The sequence below is a fragment of the Lagopus leucura genome, unplaced genomic scaffold (assembly GCF_019238085.1).
Source record: "Lagopus leucura isolate 7727_CA_CO unplaced genomic scaffold, USGS_WTPT01 Super-Scaffold_73, whole genome shotgun sequence".
Classification (NCBI taxonomy): Eukaryota; Metazoa; Chordata; class Aves; order Galliformes; family Phasianidae; genus Lagopus; species Lagopus leucura.
In genome coordinates this window covers 55,691,042-55,714,829 of record NW_024962252.1, presented here as the reverse complement: position 1 = coordinate 55,714,829, position 23,788 = coordinate 55,691,042, and the positions used below count along the sequence as shown (strand labels likewise).

At 39.9% G+C, this 23,788-nt stretch overlaps 1 protein-coding gene across 5 annotated transcripts; it reads right to left on the bottom strand.

Moving 5' to 3' along the window:
• Positions 1 to 336: 336 nt before the first annotated feature.
• LATS1 (large tumor suppressor kinase 1) lies at positions 337 to 23,453 on the bottom strand. Of its 5 annotated transcripts, none has more exons than XM_042885238.1 (8): positions 23,416 to 23,453; positions 19,224 to 19,733; positions 15,212 to 15,362; positions 12,956 to 14,484; positions 7,977 to 8,559; positions 6,882 to 7,064; positions 6,553 to 6,659; positions 337 to 5,336 (listed from the first exon to the last, which is right to left on the bottom strand). In XM_042885238.1, exons 2-8 carry the CDS (start codon positions 19,572 to 19,574, stop codon positions 4,830 to 4,832), a joined length of 3,411 nt encoding a protein of 1,136 aa, XP_042741172.1. In that variant the 5' UTR covers positions 19,575 to 19,733; positions 23,416 to 23,453; the 3' UTR covers positions 337 to 4,829. The 5 variants fall into 5 exon arrangements, with proteins under 5 accessions (XP_042741172.1, XP_042741187.1, XP_042741193.1 ...); XM_042885253.1 differs by having other exon boundaries at positions 12,956 to 14,481; XM_042885259.1 differs by having other exon boundaries at positions 15,227 to 15,362.
• Positions 23,454 to 23,788: the final 335 nt, after the last annotated feature.

Below are 23,788 nucleotides of genomic sequence, written 5' to 3'. Positions count from 1 at the left end.
TTAGGAGTTATTTCAGCTAAAAGTACAGAGTCCCAATTTCTTATTTGATTTCACTGATTTTTAAACTAACTCAGTTTGTTAACTGCCTAGAGAAGAGCATTCCTTCCACACAGTCGCTTTGTGACAACCTAGAGCTCTTCAGATGATCTGTCTCTTTCACCTTTAAGACAAATGTAAGCACTGCGATAGGGTGCATCACTTCAGAGAAGGAATAGCTCCATGATAGAATTTTATACATAAAAAATAGACAACATCTTAATGATCTTGATGGTAGTGGTAGCAGAAGGTAGGGAAAGAGCACCAATGAATTCAGCTCTTGAACATCAAAATGCATACTTCTGAGAACAGGTTACAAACATTTATTTTGTTAATCAGTAAAGCTGCTGTAGTAAGGGGGGGATTCTGGGGAGAGAAAAATCAAAGGAAAACAATAAAACAAACAACTGCATCTGGACGATTACTGTGTACATTTCACATCTGATTAACCAAAACAGAAATCTGGTTTTCAGTTATTGTATTCTTGTACTTCTCACTACCCCAGTAAATGTTATGCTAAAAAAACTGCTTCTGAGAACAGAACGAGTTTTTAAACTCTAAAAGAGTGTAACTGATTACCAGAAGCTGACAGTTATACTGTCCACACATTCTGTAATTCTCTTGCTCTGCAGTAACTTTACAGTAAGTGTGGTGTTGTGTCAGTGCAACCCCGTGCTCACAGCACCCAGGTTGGGACTTGCTGCACTCACAGCTGAGTCAGCAGGGCAAGCAGGGCTCACTCAGTTCTTCAGCTATCTGGTACTGACAGAGGAACAGGAAACCTGGCATCCTGCACACAGGAGAAAAAGAAACTCCAGGATTCCAGCTGTAAAAGATGGTGTAGAAGATGCATGTTCTTTCCACGCAAACGTCAAGGGGACTTAGTGTTTATGGTTCAACCAACATCACACAGCACTACAAAACCCAAATGTACCAGCAGGCGTTTGAATATCACACAGCAGAGTACAAGTATGCAGAAACATGTCAAAAATGGGTGTCCAGGCTGTGACAGAGACAAGCATGGAACACTCAAAGACTGGTCAGTAACTTAGAATGGTCATGAGATAATGCAAGACTTTTAAGTTTACTAACAAAACACATAATAAATAATTTGCTTGAGCAGAACTGTGCAGTGGTCTATGTATTTTAATTGAAGATCCAAAGGAACTGTGACAATCAGAAGGATGTTTATAATACAAAAAAGACATTATATATACACACACATATACACATAGATATATCTATATATGTGCCTATATAGATATATATAAATCAGTAAACTTGAACAGTGCCTTTATCAAGAGCATCTTAAGGCATTCAAACGTTTTACTATCACGTTGACCCAATTTAACATCTTTTTGCTTCGGCTGAACTAAAGCAAACATTATAAGGTCTGATCTGAAATGGCAAAGACATCTGAAACCAATGCCTAACGGTATCTTCGGTGACAGCAGCAACATCTAAGAACCCATCCACTGCACTGCCTATTAGCTAAACAATATTAAATGAGACTAAATTATTCCCACTCACAGCTTTGAGCTTTGCAACAGCAGAAGGCAAGTCAGCCTCAGTGACTTCCTAGCCATATATTCTATAGAGTCTATTACAAACTGAGGATAGAAAAGATACAGCAAGAGGGCCTGCCCTAGGATAGAATGCCACTGAATATCAAATAGTATTTACAATACAGTATACGATTATAGAATATTTTATAAATACAATTTATATGTATACAAGGACACATATGAGAAATCTGTTTTCATGCTTTACAGAGAGAAAAGTAATCTGAACTAAAACTCACAGATTCCACAGCTGCTGGTTAGGAGCCTTTTCTCTACTGCCAGTATAAAGCAATCCCCATGATGTGTAGCCAGTACAATACCCATGTTTTAAGCAGCAGCTACAAAGAATCTCAACAGACTCACAGTGTGTGAAACGTGACGTTTCAAACATGGATAAGGCATAGTATGTTGGAGAGTTGCACCATCATTACATGAGTAACGTTTTCTTTTTAGAGAAGAACACGGACTGAAACACACTGCATTTTTGCAAAGAAACACACAGTGCTTTAGCATACGGACGGCAAAATTCAAACAAGGAATATTACAACTTCTAACAAGGTAACAGAAAATGCTAGAAGCATCTACCAAAGTCTAAAAAATGTGAGCTCTTAGTATGTTTGTTTCAAAACAGTAAAATAATATTTAATATTTCAGTATTTGCATGTCCTTAAAACACTCAATTTCTTTTATTAAAAGCCATCGTTTTTGCTCTTACAGAATTGCGTGCCCTTGCAGGACCCTTCTGGGTTGTTGTTTTTGGTGGTTTTTTTTGTTTTTGTATTTTAAACTCGCTAGCTAGACACCAGTAACAACATTAAATAGGAATATAATAACATAATATAAAGCAAGCAAAGGAGAAATATACTCAGATAAACAAAAGCAATTTTAACAGTCAATTTAATAACGAAGAACTGACATTATTTTCTCTGCAAACTTCACAAATGGTAAGGTAGGTTTCATTAAATTACCTTTAACTAGCAATATATTATACTTTACTCCAAGCAAAGTAGACCAGTTTTACTGGGATACTTACTATGAAAGAGGATAATCTTTAAAAGTTTATTTACATTGAAAACCATCTTTTTTACATAAAATGGAGTAGCTATACACTGCAACCATTTTATAATATTCAAACTAAATGAAATTAATCTTAAAAGCTGTTCTGTTTCAATAGCTGTAGATCAGCTGGACAGAACATGAATTATTTTATTAAGCTACAGCCCATTTTCACTGTAGAAAATATCTACCTGGTTATGAAAAGCAATGTCTTTTTTTCCTTTGTTTGTTGTTGTTTTGGTTTTTTTTAAAGCATCACCTAATTCTAGACACTTCTAAGGAGAAAGGTGAATTAAAAAAAAAACCTCTTGTGACAAAGTCTGTTTATGAAGTTTCCACTCTTTACTCACTGCAATTCACTCCTCCCTCAGTTATGCCAACATAAACCATTTTTTGGACCACACTGGTTCACTTCAATGAACACGCACTACAACAACCGTCCAGATGCTAAAGACCATTTTTCACACCGAGCCAATAATTAGCATTGTAAATGGTTGCACTGGCACAAAAACAGGTATTGAGCACAGAAAGGCAACAAACAGCTGAAAGTGCACAAGAATTTCTTAGACCAGTTTAGTGAGAAAACTGAATTAGTAACTGAAGTTTGCTGCAAGAATAGATACAAGGACAATGCAGAGGCACCAAATAATAACTTAAGAAAGCACTAATACTATAAAGTACATTACTACAATAAATTTGGAATTTTCTATTGGAATTCAATTCCAAGAAGGATGGATTTTAAAAGGAATGAAGTTTACTAAAAATAGTGCATTTTATTTACTGCTCTGTTGAAGTCACAGAATAGAGCAAGATGGAGAGAAATAAAATATAATTCTTTCCGCCTCTCACCTGAAACTCCTGGTGTTCTCTCAGGGAATTTTTTTCACAGGTTTGCCTTGCTTCCTGCCCCTGGCAACCTCAGCAGGCTCATCGCCCTCCTACCATGAGACCAAAGAATCACCTGTTCACCTGCTGTGGGAAGTTGTGAAACAGGAATGCAGAATATGCAGCAGACAGACGCAGGTTACTAGTTCTGTTCTGAACTGGGCTGTGAAAGATGAACCACTGAAAATGTATGAAGGAAAACTAACAGATCAGATTGGGTGCATGACATTTCTCACACACTGTCACTAGGAGGAAACTCATTAAAAGCAAGGGAAACTAGACCCTACAAGAAGTCTCAAAAGCCATAATTTCTGCTCTTTCTCATCATTACTTCAAACATATAATAAAGAAACTATTCTAAAATTTCGCTTTCAAACTAGAAATTCCAACTGAAGTCGTATTTTTTAAAATGCACTTTACAGTTCTGTTGTAGTTGGAAAATTAAACTGGATTTCAAAAAGTACTTTTCCTTTAGCTTGCTTTCTCTCAAAACCGTAAGAGAGCTGATGACAGGAGACAACCAAGTTGTTTCTGAGCGAGGACCCCTGCTCACATACTACAGCATTACTAACGTCAAATTCAATTATGTATTTTAAAGACCATTTCTAATGCTTTATCACTTCACAATGACAGTACAGCCAAGATGCTTTCCTGTTTGAAAGCTGAGAACTATGCCATTACTGCAGCAGCTGGAAACGTTTCACCAGATAAGATGGCTCAGTTTTCCCCAACACTGAATAAATATACTAAACACAGTGAGCAGTGAGGGTATGGGGAAGGGGAGGAAGAGGCTGTCAAACTTATCACATAGCTTCATTAGTGTAAATTTAGTTTTATATTTGGTCAATGCAAAGGAAGAACTGTCATTAAAAAAATCTGAAGCAAAGAGTTGTTTTTTAAAAATTATTTAGTATATGTACAAATAGATATCAGGCATCACTTCAGGGTGAAAAAAATAAATCACTATTTCCTATTTTAAGTACTTAGAGTACAGAGATCAATGATAAAATTCAAGTGATAATTTTTTCACCTAACATCAAATCTCTTCTAAATTAAATAATTGACAATGTTGGAATAAATTAATTTTTGAAAAGGAATTTCATGGATTTTGGAAATGTATTTTGGAAAAATGTACAGAGATGGAAAGCAAAGACAACTTAGTGTTTAAAATAACAATAAAGAACGTGCATATATTCACCCTAGCAATCTTCTCTAAATTCTGTTCAGAGAAAACACTTTTCAAAAATGTCAGCTGCAAAATAAACTGTTTATTTAGTGTTTACTCCTCTACTAAACATAAACTAGGTCACGATTCTGAACCCCTCTACCTGCTTGTTCTTCATCATCAGACTGCTGGTCTGAGTTCTGGGCACTGCTATACTCATACTCAATGGGCTTTGGGTTGTTGTACGGGTAGCCATTGTCATCAAAAAACCTTCGGAACGTGAACTCATAAAAGGCATGTTCAGGATGCTTTCCATTTTTGTACCACCCATTAAGCGTGTCATTTACGTTTCCTTCCTTATCATCATCACTCCACAATTTATCTGGATCGACCGGATCGAAGTTCGACGTGTCCGTAGGATGAGCGATTTTGGGAATGTAGAAAGCTGACTGCCGCCGCAGATCGCTTGAAAAATCAATAGTCTTAAAAAAGGGATGAGCTTTTATTTCATCTGCACCATTTTTGCCTAAACGATCTTCTGGCCCTCGGCATAGTTTAATAATAAGGTCAGAGGCCTCTGGAGTCAGCTTAGCTTGAGGTGGAATATGAAGGGAAGTCTGCCAGTTGATAACCTTTAAAGCAAGAATATATGTTATTTTATTTACAACTTCACAAAAACGAAAATCCCCTGTGAAAATTAAAAAGATCACTCAACAGAAGTAATGTTTTCAGACTGATGAGGGCAAATATAAAGCTGTTTTTTCAAAAACAGAACACTTGCTGTGAAAATTTGTCAAAATTTAGATAAAGTTTATTCACAGCCCAGATCTAAACTAGAGTCTGGCATGGAATATACCTGCCATAAACACACAAGATATCACAAAAACCAGTGCCTAACAGGGCTCACAATCTTAAAAGAAGGTGAGATGAATGAATTTTTAATTATTTAATTTATTGGAAAGGTGAACAAATTTAAAATTAGACATCAATGCAGAAGTACATTTGGGCCTATTAATATCTTGGGAGTTGAATGCTGTTTTGTAAAAATGGTGCAGCAGAAGACTGCAGAAGCCTTGTAGTCTCTCTGAACCAGGTGAGGTCAGGGAAGGGAGAGACCAACAGCTCCGAGTTGCCAGCAACCCTAAGCAGACACACTAAACTGCTCTTCCTCCATCCCCACATGCTGAGCACCTGCAGACACTGCAAAAAGGAATCTTCTGCAGATAAGTGAGCATGGAGCCCAAGTGGTAGCAGAACACCACTCAGATTGCTGGAAAATGAGAAGAAAGTGGAATTAATAACTTCTTGCACTCACTTCTAGTTATAGAGGATGGCTAAGATCTGAACTGTGATTTGACTTGGTACAACTGCAACATAACCAGATAAAATACATGAATGTGATTCTTGGAGTGATTTGTCTATTAAAGAAAAAGGTTGGATGTTAGGGGGAAGTTCTTTACTAGGAGAGTGGTTAGGCCCTGGAATGGGCTGCCCAGGGAGGTTGTGGATGCCCCGTCCTTGGACGTGTTCAAGGCCAGGTCGGATGGGGTCCTGGGCAACCTGATCTGAATGTGTATGTTTGGTGGCCCTGCTAGGCAGGGGGGTTGGAACTACATGATCCTTGAGGTCCCTTCCAACCCGGGTGATTCTGTGATTCTTAAAGTCCCCTTACAAAATGAGCAACCATCACTGTAACAATTACAATACTGTCAGTTCCTAACATCCTCCAATAGAGCAGCACTCTCAAAAAATCACCTTTGATTTTATTATAAATTAGAAAGATCATGTCCATTTCAACCTTCTTTTTTCAGCTTTTTCTACCTGTAACCATGAGATTTTTAAAATTACCTTCATTTGTGTTTCCAGAGGTGTTTGTGCCAGGAAAGGAGGCTGGCCCACTAACATTTCAAAGAGAATTACTCCAACACTCCACCAGTCACACAACTGTGTGTAACCTGGAAGAAGAAAAAAAAAAAAAAGAGTCAAAGCCTCAGTATTATTTAATCCTGCAAGTTTGCAAGGTATTTCTATTCAATATAGAAATCTTAAATGTATTAATAGCTGTTTTTAATCAAGATATATAGTTGGGGGAAGCAGTAAGAAAGGTGAAGCTGCTACTGGAAGGCCAGTTAAGTGGCAGCAAGATTACGATAAAAAAATAAAAATAAATGCATTACCTGTTCGCAGCAATACTTCTGGTGCAATATAATTAGGCGTGCCAACAAGGGAATGGGCCAGACAGCGCTGGTGCTGACGTGCAGCCCTACGTTCGAGCGGCTTCAGCCGATCTCCACATCTGCAATTTGCTGGGTCACCCCACTCATTGCTGAAATCCATGCTGTCCTGACGGGCATGATCACCTGCAACGGTGTGAGAAAAATGCCAAAACTGAGACAGGCCATTTCAGAGCGTAACTAGAATTAAATTCATTTATTACATTTTCATCACAAAATAGAAACTATTTCACAACTCAAGAAAAAAATAACTGAAAAGTCTTAAAACATCAGGATTTTGACTTTTTGCTGATGATACAAATTACATTTGAGAAGTTAATTTTTGGAGTAATTATGAGAAAGTTTGATTTCTCTCAAGTTGTTTCTTAACCACAGTGACTATATAGTGTGTATATTGTTCTTGCTGCTATACAAAGAGAGAAAACCAACATTTAAAGCATCAATTGATGCTAATTACCAAAATAAAAATCAATGAGTTTTTATTTATGCCTTCCAAGTAATCAGTTTCAATCTCTTATCTGGAATAACGCAAACCCTGGCTTTCTCTTGAGAGACTCCAAAGTAGCCTGGTCTAACAGTAATTCAGAAATTCTTTTCCAAAATAAAAACAAGCCTCTAAGAATTAAAAAGTCATCGTTTAGAGTTTTAAAAGAAATCAACAGTTACAGGGATGCTTGGAGAAAGATTTTCAAGAACGATCAATCTAAAACATCAGTCCTATCTTCAGAGTAGAATCAGAGTTGTTATCTACATAATTATGCCACTACATCTTTTCTCTCCAAGTTACAGAAGATACTAATGGGACAAACTTTCAGCATCATAGTTTATTTCTTCCCTCTTAAGCAATCAATGCCTACCTACACTCAGAAATGCTTCCTAAATGTTGTCTTCTGTAATTTGAATGGTGTGCAGAAACACTGCTAGATGCTTTAATGTTCATGAAGGCAATGCTACAGTCATCTTTTGACTCATTATTTAATTTCTTCGAAAGAATAACATGCCAACATCAACAACAAAAAAGTTTTATATTTCTCTTACCACTCTGGTAGTATTTTGAATCATGGGTCCATCGAAAACCTGTACAGAGTCCGAAGTCAGTCAATTTAATGTGACCATCGCGGTCTATCAAAATATTATCAGGTTTAATATCTCTGTGGATGAAGCCCATTTTATGAACGCTTTCAACTGCACAGGTCAGTTCTGCTGTGTAGAACCGTGCCAGATTTTCTGGAAAGACACCCATTCTAATTAGGAGACTCATCATATCACCTCCAGGAATGTAGTCCATTACAAAGTACAAATTGTCCTTATCTTGGAATGAATAGTACAGACGAACCACCCATTCGTTATCAGCTTCCGCAAGGATATCCCGCTCAGCTTTAACATGAGCAACTTGATTTCTAAGCAACACATCTTTTTTTCTTAGAGTTTTTGTTGCATATAAAGCCTTGGTATCCACTTTTCTTGCTAGGCAAACTTCTCCAAATGCACCAACTCCCAGGGTTTTAATTTTTACAAACATGGACTTGTCCATTTTAGCTCTTCTTAACCGAATGTAATTAGACTCTTTCTGGCACAACATTTTCCTCATTTGATCTCGGGCTTCTGGTGACAATCCAACCTGTGCAGCAAAAGAGAATTGCATTTGAAGAGTGAATAGTACTCTCAGTTCTAAGTGATCTTCTTAACATTACAAAACTTAAGCAAAACAAACAAAATACTTATATATGAGAGACTAAGAAGATCCTTTTAACCTTACTTCATGTCTTTGTTTCTTAGCTTCTCTTCCTAAAAAATAGGAATAGTTATTTCCTTTGTGAAATGTTTTACAGAATACTGTTAAGTGCTACCTGCCCTGTTTTTTATTAATCAGAATAACAGTGTGCATTAACTGTCTCCCTGATGCTTCATGCAGAGCAAAAACCAGCCAAGACATGCAGAGGAGCTGCAGTGCGAAAGGCTTCTACACTACCTTAGCTGAAGCAGTGTTACTAATCGTCCTGGCCACATCAGTGTAATCTCAGTTACAGGAGGGGATACAACGCTCCCACGCTCATGTCTATCTACACCAGGCAGAACTTTAAACCTTGGCACTGTTTCCTATTGCCTGCCCAACCCCAGGGCACACCTCCACCACAAGCCCAGGCCCAGTCTTCCCTCCTACCACAAGTTCCACCTCTCCCTAACAGGGCCTCGGTCACGTTCTCTCTGCTGCTGCTCTCCATGTACCGGTAAGCTGGACGGAGCAGCTTCTTGGAAGTGGCTCACTCCTCCACCCACCATCATTTCTCAGCAAGTATCGCTATCTTGAATGAACATACCTGGCACCTGATCAGTACCACTAGCACTCTGACAGCTGAAATACTCACAAGCCACGTGAAACTCACAGCCTAAAGCACAGAAACTCTTATCTACTATAACCACGCTAAGCATTCTCATCGTATTCCAACCCTGGTTCCTCCTACTGGTTGTTTTTCTGTCTTCAATTCCTTTAAAGCATTCCAGTAGCATCTACTAAGGAGAATTTCAGGTGCTGGTACCAGGATATCCCTTCATTTTAGTTTTAACATGAGAAATTTTTTTCTTCAGAACTGTTATTTCCTTTGAGATGTTCCTACCACAGCGCTTTATGTTCATTCCTTCTTTTGTTTTCTGTAAACATTTTCAATCCTTTTCAATTGTTTTTCTGTCCATCTGGCTTGTTGAAACTGCCAGCCAACAGCACTGATTTGCCAGTGCAACCTACAGAATACTTTTTCCCTTTTTTTTTTTCCCCTGGACACTCCAACCATAAAATGGAACATAAATGAATAAATGAAACCCTGTAGACATAATGACAGTTGCTCAGCACAAGTTTCCAATTTCTTAGTGTCACAGTATTTTACTGATGCTTGATACCAGATGGTGCAACTTCTGCCCCCGAACACTGCAATGCTTAAGATACTATCTGCATAATACTACCCCAGACCATCACCAGGATTAGATAATCACTAGCTGAGGTGTGTATAAACTGCCTGTTAACAGATGACTCCTACGCTTCGCCCAACTTAAATTTTAACTTGTGACAAAACATAATATGTGATTGAGAAAAAAAGGAGTGATTGAAAGACCAATTGGGTATCACTCAGTATCTTACACATGCCTTCAGTATACCATATATCAATCACAAAAACAAAACAAAAAAACCCACACTGTTAGAGAATCAGAGATTTTCTTGCAAGCATAAAAAAAAAAAAAAGACTACAAAAAATTTACAATGAATAGCAGTAAGATTTAAATAGAGAAAGCTGTCTCAAATCTGAGACAAATTTTTTCATCTAAGTCAGAAAAGCAGCAGTTAGGTAGAGCTAGCTTCAGATTAGATTTGGGAAATACATTCAACTCGCTACCTCAAGTACAGCCAATGTGTGCAACTGACCTCCATGTTACTGTAGGAATACCAAGGCAGTGCCCTTGAAAAGAGAGATACAGTGGAAAGCACCTTAAGTTTTCTGTGGATGAAGTGCTTAAGGTACAGTTCAATGCAGAAGAAGCCATTTCTGAAGAATTTAAAAGATCAAGAAGACATTTTTTAAACTTCAGACAACAGAGCATCTCTCAAATGCCCCCTGCACCATTAAGTCTGCTTCAGGGCAGTGCCAGTTGCACACTGACAGAATCCCACCTGTTAGATAACTAGCAAAGAAAATGGTAACAAAACACTAGGAGGGAGTTAATCACAGCAAGATATACAAAATACAGCCTCCAAAATTCCTGTTGCTTTCTCGTTGTTGCATTCTAACAATTTTGTTGTAAAATCCAAATTACATAGCCTAATTTGGCATCTATTCACCCAAACGCAGTCTTCACTTTTTCCTATGCCATTCATTAAAGTAAACGTTTGTCACAAACTGACCTCTTCCCACACTGCAGTAATTGGCCACAAGTCTTCTCAGCAATGGAATTTACCAAAAATTTACTATTTTTATCAGGTGCATAAACACATAGGTACTCACATCTCTTATAACTTCTATTCAGCAGCAGGCACAAGTTTCCTGAATTGCTATCTACTATCACACCATTTACCCTCATTTTACTTTCTTCTCATCTGTTCCTTAGATCATGACTACTGAAGTTTTGATTTGTGATAGAGATATCTAGCATAACACTTGGGCACAAGTGTAAAGGAAATAAATTCACACATTTAAATTAAATTTTTCTGACAGACTTCCACTTAGCTCCCTAAAAGGCCCAAAAGAATACAAATCCATCACCTATCCAAGAAACAGCATCTGCTGACGGTAGGTACTTCTGCTGGGATACATTCTGTGTTCTTTTTTGATTTTCAAAATTCCTACCAAGGAGGAGAAAAGAGGGGGATCGATACCTGTTTAATCCTCTTAACCTTCCTAACAGCATGCAGTGAACTAGTTACCCCTACTCCTTATCATGAAGGCCTCAAATATACTACACTGTTGTGGGAATTCTGTCCTACAACCTGATGAAAGAGAAGAGGTTTGTGGCAGTGTAATACTGCATTTCCCCTGCTTCAGTATGCAATTGAACATCCCAGCTTTTAATCTAGCATAAATATTATAAAATGTATTTCATATAAAAAAAGACATTCACTTAAGTGTTTTAAATGTACAAAGAAAACATTCAAGAAAGCTTACAATCAGTGTCTTTGCTTAAGTAAGACATGATTCTGATACTATGGAACAACACAGGAAGAAGGGAAAGTGAAGTTTGCAAATCAACATGAGTTACAATCTTACTTTTCAGTACTAAAAAATAGTCAAAATAAAATTCATGCTTAATTTTGATGCAGGATTGCATGCAAAGACCTCTAAAAAGGGATCATGCTACTCTTTAATAAAAAAATACTGTTGCTCCAAAAATCTTACTTGCCTACACAGGAATGGAGGCTACAGAGTTCAGGAAAGCTTCCCACACCTTAACAGTTTAAATCAGCTGTTAGTGGAAGTGAAAAGGAAAGAGAGAAAACTAAGAATAAGGATCTAGAAAGAACTTCAGGAAATCTTGCTAACATTTACATATCTTATGATTAACCAAACATAAAACACTATAGCTTACAGTTGGAATTTTCAATGAGTAAAAAAACATGGATTTTAAAAGCAGTGTTTCAAAGAAAGTGGCATTAGCCAAATGCATTTATAAAAGGCACATCACAGTTACGTCCAATTTTCAACTACAGCTGCTAAGAATACATAAAATGCATCTCAAATCTTCATTTCTGCAAGTCTTAATAATCTACTTCTGATTTTCACTTTTGAAATTACACATAAACACATCACTTGCTTTTTTAACCTTTTAGATTGTTTCACAAACATGAAATCTCAGGAACAGACCACTGACTTCAGGTATGCACAAAGAAATTGCTTCTATATGTTCTTGCAGGTGTTTGTTATCATCCCATTCAGTTACACCTTGTTTGAACAGACACCTTTAGCGTCTGGATTATAAAATACTTTGCCAAGAAGTACCACATCACTCTCATTTTAGAAATATAAAATTAAACACTGTTTTTTAAGGTATGAACTTCAAAAACCCTCTTACTAGTGAGAACAAACTGCAAAAGATATCACTGCTTAGGTGACTATATAAAAGGTGCACCAACTCGTCCCTGCAGTGTTTGCTTATACACACCTACACATACCATTAAAACACTGCATAGAGCTCACTCAAAAGAAAAATCAGGATTAAATAGAATCCTGAAAATAAACTATAAGCCAAGTAGTTAAATCTCAGTTCATACAGAAATACTCCTTCTTCTGCCTTACCAATTATAAGCCATATGAGCTGTGTTTAGACACAGAAACCTTACTTCACTAAACTAATTTTTAAGAAGACAATAAAGTACATAAGCAAAGTAATGGAGAAACTGCCACATCTGAAGTACAAAAAACTAAGCACAGCCCTCAACACCATGCTGTACCACAGTGTTCTTTCTATGTACCTGTACTATTTGTCCTACCATTAAGGCAATTCTAGTCAAAGACTTAGGAGAAAGAGTTTACCCGCATCATTTCATTCTCCAGTTGTTTCTTCCGATGTAAACGTTGCTGATGTGACTTGAGTATATTCTCCACATGCTGCTCCATGAAGAACTTAAAAGCCTGAGGGGAATAGCTCTGAATACGAGACTCTCGCCGTTCTTCATCTTTCTTGTTTTTTCTGACAGGAACAGGCGATGTTGTAATTTGTTTCTTTTCTTTGTCTGCTGAATCAACACATTCATAATTCTTTTCGTTCTCTTCCTCCTTAGATGAAACGGGTGGCTCCTCTTTGCTAAGCTTGGGTCCAGTTTCATAAGGATGGACAGATGGACTCTGGTGTAACAAGTGTTTGGGATAAGGTGGGGGTGGACCCTGGTAATTCGGAGCCTCTGCAACAGGTGGCATAACAGCCATGTTTGTAGATGGACCCTCGGAGAAGGGAATGGGCTGAATGGTTTGTACTGGTTGCGGCATCCAGGAAGGGTGAGATGGTGCTAAGGCAGTCTGCAGCTCTGGCTTTAACACACGCATACTTTTCACTGGCTGCTGAATAGGAGCTGGTGTTATAGCTGTTACTGTAGTGGCTGAAGGCTGAGAGCTGCTAGCGTGACTCTGTCTACTTCCGTGATGGTTGTTGAAGGAATTTGACCGTGCTGGAAGGTTGGGTTGCCATGCAGGGATTTCATGCCCATTGCCGGGTGATGACTGCGGCTGCACAGGTGGAGGCTGTGACCAGGATGCAGGTATTCCAGCCACGTTTGTATTATAAAGTTCCATGTTGTGACTATTTCTATTTGGCACCAACATTGTTGGAGGAAGATTCCCATTGGTGTATGCTGAAGGGGGAGCAGATCCCCCTGCCTGCATTTGTAGTGCTGTAGGACTCTGCCTATTAGTTGAGTTCATTGGATATGGAGGTGGCTGGCGAGTAACCGAGTTCCCAGACACAACATTCTGGTGAACTATGAACTCTGCCTGACAATTACCATTTTGCATTCCAGCCCTTCCTGAGGGAAAGCTAAACTTGCTGTTGGCAGAACTCTGCATGATTATTGGTTGCCTTCCAATGGGGACAGCACTCATGCCTCTCTGACCCTGAGTAGAAGAATTCATGGGTGGTGGATTCATCGGTGGAGGTGGATAACCGTCCTGCCACGCACCTGGTGGCACTGGAGAAATACGGGTGATCACATACTCCATGTTCCCAGAGTAACGCTTTGTCTGAGCATTTGGTTCCCAGGAAGGTGGCGGTGGTGTGGTTCCTCTGGGAGGGGGCGTCTGCCCTCGAGGAGGTGGAGGAGGCGGCGTGACGCTCCTTATCTGGGGGAGCGGTGGGGGATTCACTCTCTGTCCATTGCCAGGGTGAGCCTGAGCAAATGCTGCAATGCCAGATCCAGATAGCGGCCTTCCCACATCAGGCTGAGAGCTGGGACTTTCTGAGCGATAAACTACTCCGTCTGCCAGGGAAGGGCCGTGCCTCTGAGGAACCAAGGATTCCTTAGAACCCTTCCAGCTCTGCTTGCGGTTAACCGACTGCTGTACAGTCCCTGCTTTTACAAAAAGATGACAGAGCATTGCTATCATTTCAGTAAAAGAACATGCTAACTATGATAACTTTGCAAGTAATAATGAAAATTACAGCTCAATGGTAGCATTTAACTAGCTGCCTCATACAAGCTCCAACTAGTTCTGCTTCAGAGGCTAACTGAAAATAAACGCTGTATATTGCTACTCTTGACTATCATTTTTTCCTCACATCTATATTGTGGATTTAAAACAACTTTAAAGAGATGACTGTTGAGTATTCAACTTTAAGTCAAACAAAAGTTTACTGATTTCTGAATGGCACGACTGAGAAAAAATACAAGCATCACAACAACCAGGGGCAAAAATGACTGAGATCTGAGTATCATTCCTTGAATATAATACAAGGATGTTGTTTAGGTGTTGTCCTGAGGGACATGGTTCAGTGGGAAATATTGGTGATAGGTGGACTGCATGACCTTGGAGGTCTTTTCCAACCTTGGCAATTCTATGATTCTGTGATTCTTAGACAAAATGCTAACAACAAGCAGATATTAAAAAGTCTTAAATTCACATCAAAGATACTGATGTTTCAAAAGAATTCTATTATACACCTCACAAATAATCTTCAAAGCAAAACCCTGTATCTCAGCACCTCCACTCTTCTACTGTGAGCACATGACAGAGTATGCCATTTTGTATTTTTCATCAGTAAGAACAGTTAATGAGTTGAAGTGCCATGAATATACCTACCTGGTGGTTTCATACCTGCGTTTACAGGTCTTGCTGCAGCTGCAACCATCTGTTCCCGACGAGGATCCTGGTAGCTCATTTTACTGATAAATTCGATGGCTGCTTCTATACTACGGTTGTTAGTTTGTCTAAGGGCTTGTATAACCATTTCCTAAAGGGAAAATTAAATACAAAAAGTTACTAAAAATGGCAAGAATAATAAAAATCATGAGAATTTAGCCAAATATCCTCCAGTAGTTTTACCAAAGTACATAATGATTTCTCTCAATCAACTTAAAAATCAAACAAGGTCTTCTCCAAAACAGATCCTCCAAAAAATTAATAGTCTGGATCTTCCAAAAAACAACTATATTTTGATATTAACTGTGTCAGCGTGCTGTTCTTACAGTTTGTCTATTCTAGGTGTTTATTAGTTGTATGCATTACTCAGATAACAGATAGAGGTCCCATCTAACTTAACTTATTCTATAAAAGATATCCAAATGTGACATTCAGTTCTATTGCATTTGCTCATTTTTCCTCAACCTGAAATGTCAACAAATATCCGTTAGCTTCTCCTCAAGTATTTTTTTACTAGTAAACATAACAATACTGGCAGAAATTCTGTTAGTTTTGTGGTGGGGATTTGCTGTGTTCTTAGAGATCCAAAGAGAAGCTTTGATCAGATGACCAATCCCAGGTTTGTTGATGAAAAATGCATTATGGATCAGTGGTGTTTCTCTGGACTTGAATGAGACTGAAGTCAAGAGGTGATTAAAAAAGTCAGGCATTCCTCTCCCATTTTTATTGAATGGTACTGTGCAGTTGACTCAGAATTTTAAAAAAATATATATACAGAGTGACTCCCTTTAATTAACCACACTGCCTTGCAGTGATCTGTTATGGCCATACTTTGTCATATCAACGCCATCATTTCAGTTCACATTATTTTTGAACAAGTCACCAAGTTACAGCAGTATATGGCAGGAGGGCTGGAACTGGATGATCTTTACGGTCCCTCCCAACCCAAGCCATTCTATGATTCATCTACCAGCAAAATCAGTGGGAAGTCCAAGAGGGCTCAGAAGGGAAGAGGTCAGTATCAATTTCAAATTCAAACCCACATTTATACTTTCACTACATCTGTATGTTTTTGACATTGTGAATGCATGAAATATGCACAGCCTTCAGAAACAATAATAAAATGGACAAAACAGAGAAAGTACATACATATAGAAAACAAGATAGCCTTGATGTTTACAGAGCAGGTGATGTTGCTGGATCAAAAGTTACAGCATTTGATCATCTAACTTTTTCATGAGACAGTTACACCTGCAACATTTCAACTATTACAGGCAAAGAAGTACGTTTTCAGCATCAGTATGCTACTGGATCATTGTGCAAACAGAAGGTTAGACTGTCTGTAGTATTACATTTCCAATGTGAAAATGTTTTTTCCAGGCTCATCATCCATTTCTACCTAACTACTCTAATTCTCTTCGTTTCAAAAACAGATTCACCAGCTTTTCAGCAAAATTAGTCTACAATATGCAAACATAAAGTAACAAGTTCACATCATCAAGCTATAAAGTTAAATATAAACTTAAAGTACAGAATGAGCAATATTTTAGATTAAATTTAAATTCCATGTCCACTGATCAGAGAACATGAGGAAGAGCCAGCCAAAAGGTCTCTCCTAATGAAGAATATTTTATGGTCACCTATGTCAGATGAAGTATTAGACATCTTGGAAAGTATCCCCTTACATAGAACACATTTGAACTGAACTTCAATCTCAATAAGACAGATTTCCTGTAAACAATTTAGGATGTCTTTTTTTAAATGAGTAGAATGCACTACATTCTTCCGTTTTGTTCTTTTTACACTATTCTATTTAATAGTATAGTGTACTATATTTTCTACTGCTCTCATTTTACCACTACATATACAGACACACATACACACAAGCATATGATTTCAGCTTTAACCCTGAATACTACAGACTATTAGAAAAGGTGACTGGAGGAAATGACCAAAACTTCTGTGATACAATCAATACATACAGAATGAAAAAGGTGGGAATGAACTTACCATGTTCCCAAAGCTCAAGTGATTACTGAGCCTGCAATACAGCTAAGACCTTGCTCTGATTTAAAATAAGCTTTTATTGTTACTTCAAATCCATTTTGAACACGCTAATAAAATCCCACTAACACTTAATATAGGTTCTGACCAGAGCTAAGCAAAACAGAAAATGAAGTTGGCATCCACTAGTTAGTTTGCTTCTACTGTAAATACAGCAGATTAGAAAATCTCTGGCAATGCACCAGAGATCAAGAAAGTAAGGTCCATGTAATCTGCAAAAGCAAAAACATACCTAACATAAATTAGAAACAGCCCAATCTGGCCAAACCATAAGCAGCCAATGCACTCAACTACAATCCTGTTCAGAATACCCAGCTCAAAATACCCCCTTATTCCCTTCTTGTCTCAACCCCCTCACTCTGAAAATTGCTATCAGTTGTATCTGTTCCCTGGTGGTGTCTGCAGGCCACTCCTATATGGACTATTGTGGAAACACAGCCATGGGTTATCATGTGGCACAAACTGCTTACACTGTCTCTGTCTCTGAGGAAGAGATCCATGTAATCCCAAGTGCCCTGTGAATTCTTGGTTGTATCCAAGAACAAAGGGCAGAAGACCAAAAGGTTTCAAGACACAGAGGCCTCCAACAGAAATATCAACTTGAGATGCTTCCCTAGTTTACTATCCAGCCACAAACCATTCCACAGCTTGGGAAAGTGACTGGAAACTCATTCTGTAAAAATGGATATGAGAGCTAATCAATTTAAGAAAGCAAAACTACTCCAGCAGCAAACCACAGATAAGGAACAAATCATTACAAAATCATTTATCATTATAAAATCCTTCCATTCTTACTGAAAATCAAGCTTGGTCTTTGCATTCGGGCAAGCCAAAGGAAAGTGCTTTTTTTTCCACAATCAGCACCTCATTTTGTGACATTATTGAGGAAATACCAATTCATAGCTTTAGAGAAATTTGCTTCTCTTAACCTTCCTGTGAATACCAAAGCATCGCAGAACTTATGAGCTGGCTGCTAGGGTGGTCAGCACGCTCCTGGAAAGGGAGCCCCAGGGCGGCAGAGTGGTTTGCTAGTTTGTGTTTTGTTTTTATCTGCTTTTCAGGTTTACAGAGAAGGAGTGAGAATAGGTATAACTTAAGTAGATGTAGATTTGCAATTTCCAATAAAGACACAGGAGCTCTAAGTATATTCATTTTATATTCCTAGAAACCATATTTCAAACTTCTTTCACATACTGAACGAATGGAAGTAAGTTTAGTGCATACTTGTCTAATGTTCTTGGGTTTTTGATGGCTTTTTTTTTTTGTTTTATAACAGTGATAGCAGAATAGTGACTTATACTCATGATTTTCAAGTGCTGTGATCTTAACATTTTTGTCTTCAGAACATAACTGCAGAGAAGATAACCTGAAATTGCTTTTATAGTATACCTTGTTAAATATATTTGTCAGGGGAAAAAAAAAAAAAGCTATAACATTTTTTCTTCACCGATTTACCACTAACAACAGATGTGAAAAGATCATTAAAATTTAATCTTGAAATATGTGGTGCTGCCTTTCACTTTAGAATGGCCATACGTTATCAACACGTTTTAGTTGTGCACAATCTAAAATTCTGGTGAGTATCAAAGACAAAATCCATGTTCTGAAGTGTCCAGTTCTCTCTGTCTAAAATGGTTTATAGAATTAAAATAATCCCTACCACACATACTGCAAATGGTGCAAAAAAATGAAAAATAGCCAAACCTCTCTAAATCTGTTTCCCTTCTTCATTCCAGCTTCATCAAGTTCTAATTTGAACTCCACCAGATTTCACAGCTATTTTGCTTATCATATGCTGTTTAAACATTCCATGACCAACACCTCCTCCAATACACTCTGATAGTTTATAGTTAGCAAAACATTAAAACTTGAATATAAAATATTTCACCTCATCAAAGCCAGCAGCTTGTAAGTCTTGCAGCATTTGTCGATTAACTTCTGATGTTCCTTTGACAGCTGAAGTAGTCTCATTTGCAAAGGGCAGCAGTGAGTTTCTTATCTCCTGCAAAACTTTATGATATGTTACAAATTTGGGGGGATTTCGACCTTGTCGAGGATCTTCAGATGACATCTTCCCCATGCTGAGATCAGCTTTAGCAGCATCTGAGGGTTTTGGTAAATTCCTGAGGCTCTCTCGTATTTCCTGTAGCATTTGCTGGCTGCTGCCAGTATAGTTACTGGCAGGAAAAGTCTTAGGCCTCATTTGTCTATAACCTTCTGGCTTCTCAGTTCTCTTCATGAAAACATGTATATATGCAACCTTCACCAAGGACTCGCGCTAATGCAAGACTCCAGAAAGGCTGGCTGGTAGTTTCAGAACACCTGAAGGCAGCGACTGTTTGCTGCTAAACTGTGATTCTTGTAGCGCTGAAGTGTGTCACAATCCAAAGCAGCTCTCCTGTTAAGAAAACAAACCAAAAGTCCCATTACACATCACAAGTAAAACATTGACATGCAGCGACGCCTTCGCAGTTAGTACAGGTATGCTACCCAAATTCTTCAGGGAGTCTTTACATAACGCAAACCAGGAACTTTGCTGGGCTCCTAACACTCCTTTAAGGAATGTCATAGATGCCTCAAGTTTGAACAGACAGGAACTCAGGGTGAGGTTCAAAGCCTAAGGAGCAGACATGACTGCTAAGCGCGCTTCCCCCACACAGCCCCATCGCTGGCTCTCTGCCTTCCTTGTCTGCTGTTCCCATTCTGTCGCCCACTTTCTCTCCATCACCACTCTGGAAAGCTGAAGGTGCCTGCTCCACTTGCCAGGCAGTCAGCTACAGCATGGACCAACATGCTGGCTGTTCAAAAGCCCTGACACCAAGCTCCATGAGCAGGTGGAAGCACAAAGTATGTATATAACTACTGTGATTTATCCATTCTCCACCAGCCACATACATAAAAAAAAATGGCCAATCTCATCACAAGCAACTTAATGATTTCTAGCACCATCTTCCACCTAATCTTCTTTAAGGTCTCAGTTTTCTAAGGCTATCACAGTCTCTCAGCTTGAGCCTTCTGGATCCAGTTGTATTTTGTTAGTAGTTATATATTTTTTTAATATAAAGAAAGATGGGTGCAGGAGGATAAAATAACATCAAAACTTTCTTACTGCAATATCGTTTAACTGAGAACATAACTGTGACATTTGGTAAGGAAAACAGAAAATTTTGCCAAAAACAAAGAACTTCTGCATTTTGAATGGCCTGACTCATCAGGGAAAGAACTCTGTGCTCTAAAATTTCTGCCTTTGTGCTGTGCATTAGCATGTACTGTAACCAGTATAGCAAAGCTATAGATACTAAGGTGATACACTGAGAGGTTACAGAGCCTCCACCTCTTCAGAGCATCCTGGAATAAACCTTCTGCAGTCCACAGAGGCAGATCATACACTGAAGGCAGTACAAGACACAAAAGTTACATGTTTTAGCACTGTCTTCAGAGGCAACTAGAGAATGATAAAGCTTAACTCACACTGCTTCTTTACCACAGCTCAACACCCAACAGATTAACGCACTCAAATTTTGCCTTCCCAGTTTTCTGAAGGATTCTTTCTGAGGATCCAGATGCTTGTAAGCATCATTTGTCTCTTGAAGTACTGTGTAAGTGTTTCTCATGACAGACATTAATTAAACACGTCTAAGGAGTTTCAAACAGCCCACATAGGAGCCACTTTTTACCTCGGTTTCACTTCCACAATATCTGCACTGCCATAAACCGATTAGTGATTCAACAACTGAGGAAGAACGTGACACGCAGCTAATAGGAAAAAGAACCTTCTGACACCCATACACATTATACAGATGGCATACACACGCTACCCAAACATGAATGAAATTGGAAAGCTTAAAGAAGACATAAACTAGGTTTGCAAGAAGGAACACAAAGGACCACCGCCCAATGCCATTCACCTTGGCAAATCACTTCATACTGTATTTCTTGAATGGAACTGCTTAAATCTTTGGTGCTGTAACTGCACCCACACTTTCCTTGCTCTGTGGTAGGTACAGAACTTTAAACAAAGATAGTTTGCTACTGATATTAAAGCTTTTTCCTGCAGTCTGGTAGCATACAGTTCCTCAGTACTCGCTGAATAAGGAGAAGATTATCAAGCACCTAAGTGAGTTTTAATAATAAACAGCGAGGTTTTGTCCAAAGTATTAAGAAATCTTGATTCAGCAGAAAGCATGTCATGAGAGCAATTAAAAGATAATTCAGTTTTGCCCACTTTCAAGATCATTTTCAAAACACGATGTTTAAGACTGCATTCAAAAAACACTTGGCTAAAAATGCTTTTTCCAAAGAAAAGGGAGAAATTCTACTAGAAAATACTTTCGCTTGGCATGTTCCTTTTTCTTCCAAGAGACCTGCTTCAGAACATAAACCGAACCCACAAGTGCAAGGACACACACTAACAGTGTCTGAAGGAATCCTCTCCTCTGGAAAAGCAAAATCTCTATGTGAGTTCATTCAACAGTATTTAATGACACAGCTTAGTAATTTCAGTGCAAATTCAGCCAAAATTAAGAGCAATTATTAGTTCACCATTGGCAGGGTTATCCAGCTAAAGCTCTGCCAGCATGAAGCAGCCATCCTGCTTACCTGCCACCGCTCACCTGGGCCTATGCAACTGCATGTAAGGCTGCACAGTGCAAATCAGGCTGGGGCAACTTACCCAGATAACAGTCACTTTTTGGCAGGTCTTTTCTTTTGACAGCAAGATTGAGCAATAACAGTTAGATGCCTATGTGAAACAGCAGTCTTAATTGCTTAGAAAGCCATTTAAACCTGCCTCTCAGTTTAACAAAATCAGAGAAAGCAAGCATTACATTGGCTACAGCTAACAATGCTTTACGGCTAAACTTCAAAATTTAGGACACCTAAACCTGAAGACATTTGTACACACTGCAAAACAAGAACATTTTAACTGCTCAGTAAGAGATCGACCAGAGTCGTTCACCTCTAACCACAAAGAGCTGACTGCACCCAAGGGAAATGACACGTACCTATAGAATCACAGAACTGCAGTGGTTGGAAGGGACCTCCAGACACTGTCTAGTACAACCCCCTGCTAAAGCAGGTTCCCTACAGCAGCTATTCCCACTCACTCACGTGCGTCCTTGAACCTAAGTGATATACCTGTTTGTCACTAGTACTTTCACTAATGAAGCTCCCCAATTCCCTAAATTAAACAAAAATTAAGAAAAAAAAAATCATTTCACCCTGAAACTTTGAAATGAGAAGTATTTTCTACTATGAGTCAAACTGTAAGAAAAACAACAAACACTTGTCTTTACACAGACAACCATGAAAGGCTGGGCTTCAGAACGGGCAGCTGCATGAAAGCACAGCACAGTTGCATGCAACCGTCAGCACCTTCCAACTTTTTTCTGAGGGAAAAGAAAAGCAACATGCGGCTTTCCAGCAAAGTTGTAACATTTCATATCTAAATGACTTTGAACACATTTAAATATTCCTATTCTCCCACTGACCATTGAGCACCATGTTGTAAGCTGTCTTCGGTTCCACTTCCATACTCATTGCAGTAATTTATTTCTGATCTCAAGACTTCATCACTAGGAAAACCAAAGCAAACCGACACAAGAATTTGGGAGCCATCAACTCAAGTTTGCAGGCGCTCGATTCAAACTAAGGAGAGGCAGCAATTCTTTCCAGCACTTACAGCCACCGAGCTGCCTGCCAAAGGACGCGCTGCCAGCGCCGAGTGCCTCCAGAGGAGGAGGAAAGCACGGCGCAGAAGGGCGCACTCGGCGCGGCAATGAGCGCGGCTCAGGGTGCACGGGCACACGGCGCTCTCAGCCCGCCCCGTTATCTCCCGCGGCGGGACGCGGTTCTTCCCACGGACGGACGCTCCCCGGCCGCTCCCGGCGGTGGCAGGCCCACGCGCTGGGAAGGGCGGCGGTCGCCTCGCCGCCCCCCGGGGAACGCGGGGAAAGAGCGGCCGAGCGGACCCGCGGGGCGGCAGGATCCGGACCTGGCTCGCATTCCCCGGCGGAGAGCTCGCGGCCGTCCCCGCACCGAAGCCAGGCCTCGGCTTCCCGCTCCCTCCGTCACCGACCTACCTGCGGCGAGAGGGCGGCGGCGGCAGCGCCCCGGCCCCGCCCGCGCGGCGACGACCGCCGCGGCCCTCCGCGCTGCCCGCCGCGGCCGCTCGTTCCCTCCGCCACGGCCCGCCGCCGCCGCCACGGAGCTCTCAGTTCGGCGCCGCCATTTTGTCGGTGTCTCCGCCGCGGAGGGCTTCCCGGATATGGGCAGCTCCCGGCCGCCCTTGCGCGCCCGGCGCTCCCCCCGCTCCCTCGGCCCGGGCGGGGAGGGGAAGGGAAGGCGAGGCGAGGCGAGGCGGGGCCCGGTCCGGCCCCTGCCGCGGGCTGCCCGATGGTTGGCCCCGGGGGCTGCACTTCTCGGCAGTACGCTGCGCACAACTCGGGAAGAAAA

What these genes read in the sequence shown, in the direction of transcription:
- LATS1 (XM_042885238.1), bottom strand. Translation starts at nt 19,574, where the DNA reads ATGAAGAGAACTGAGAAGCCAGAAGGTTATAGACAAATGAGGCCTAAG. An exon ending in AAGCTGCTGGCTTTGATGAG is followed by an intron (nt 15,363 to 19,223) that starts GTGAAATATTTT and finishes TTTTCCCTTTAG; the next exon opens with GAAATGGTTATACAAGCCCT. An exon ending in CGCAGGTATGAAACCACCAG is followed by an intron (nt 14,485 to 15,211) that starts GTAGGTATATTC and finishes TTTTTGTAAAAG; the next exon opens with CAGGGACTGTACAGCAGTCG.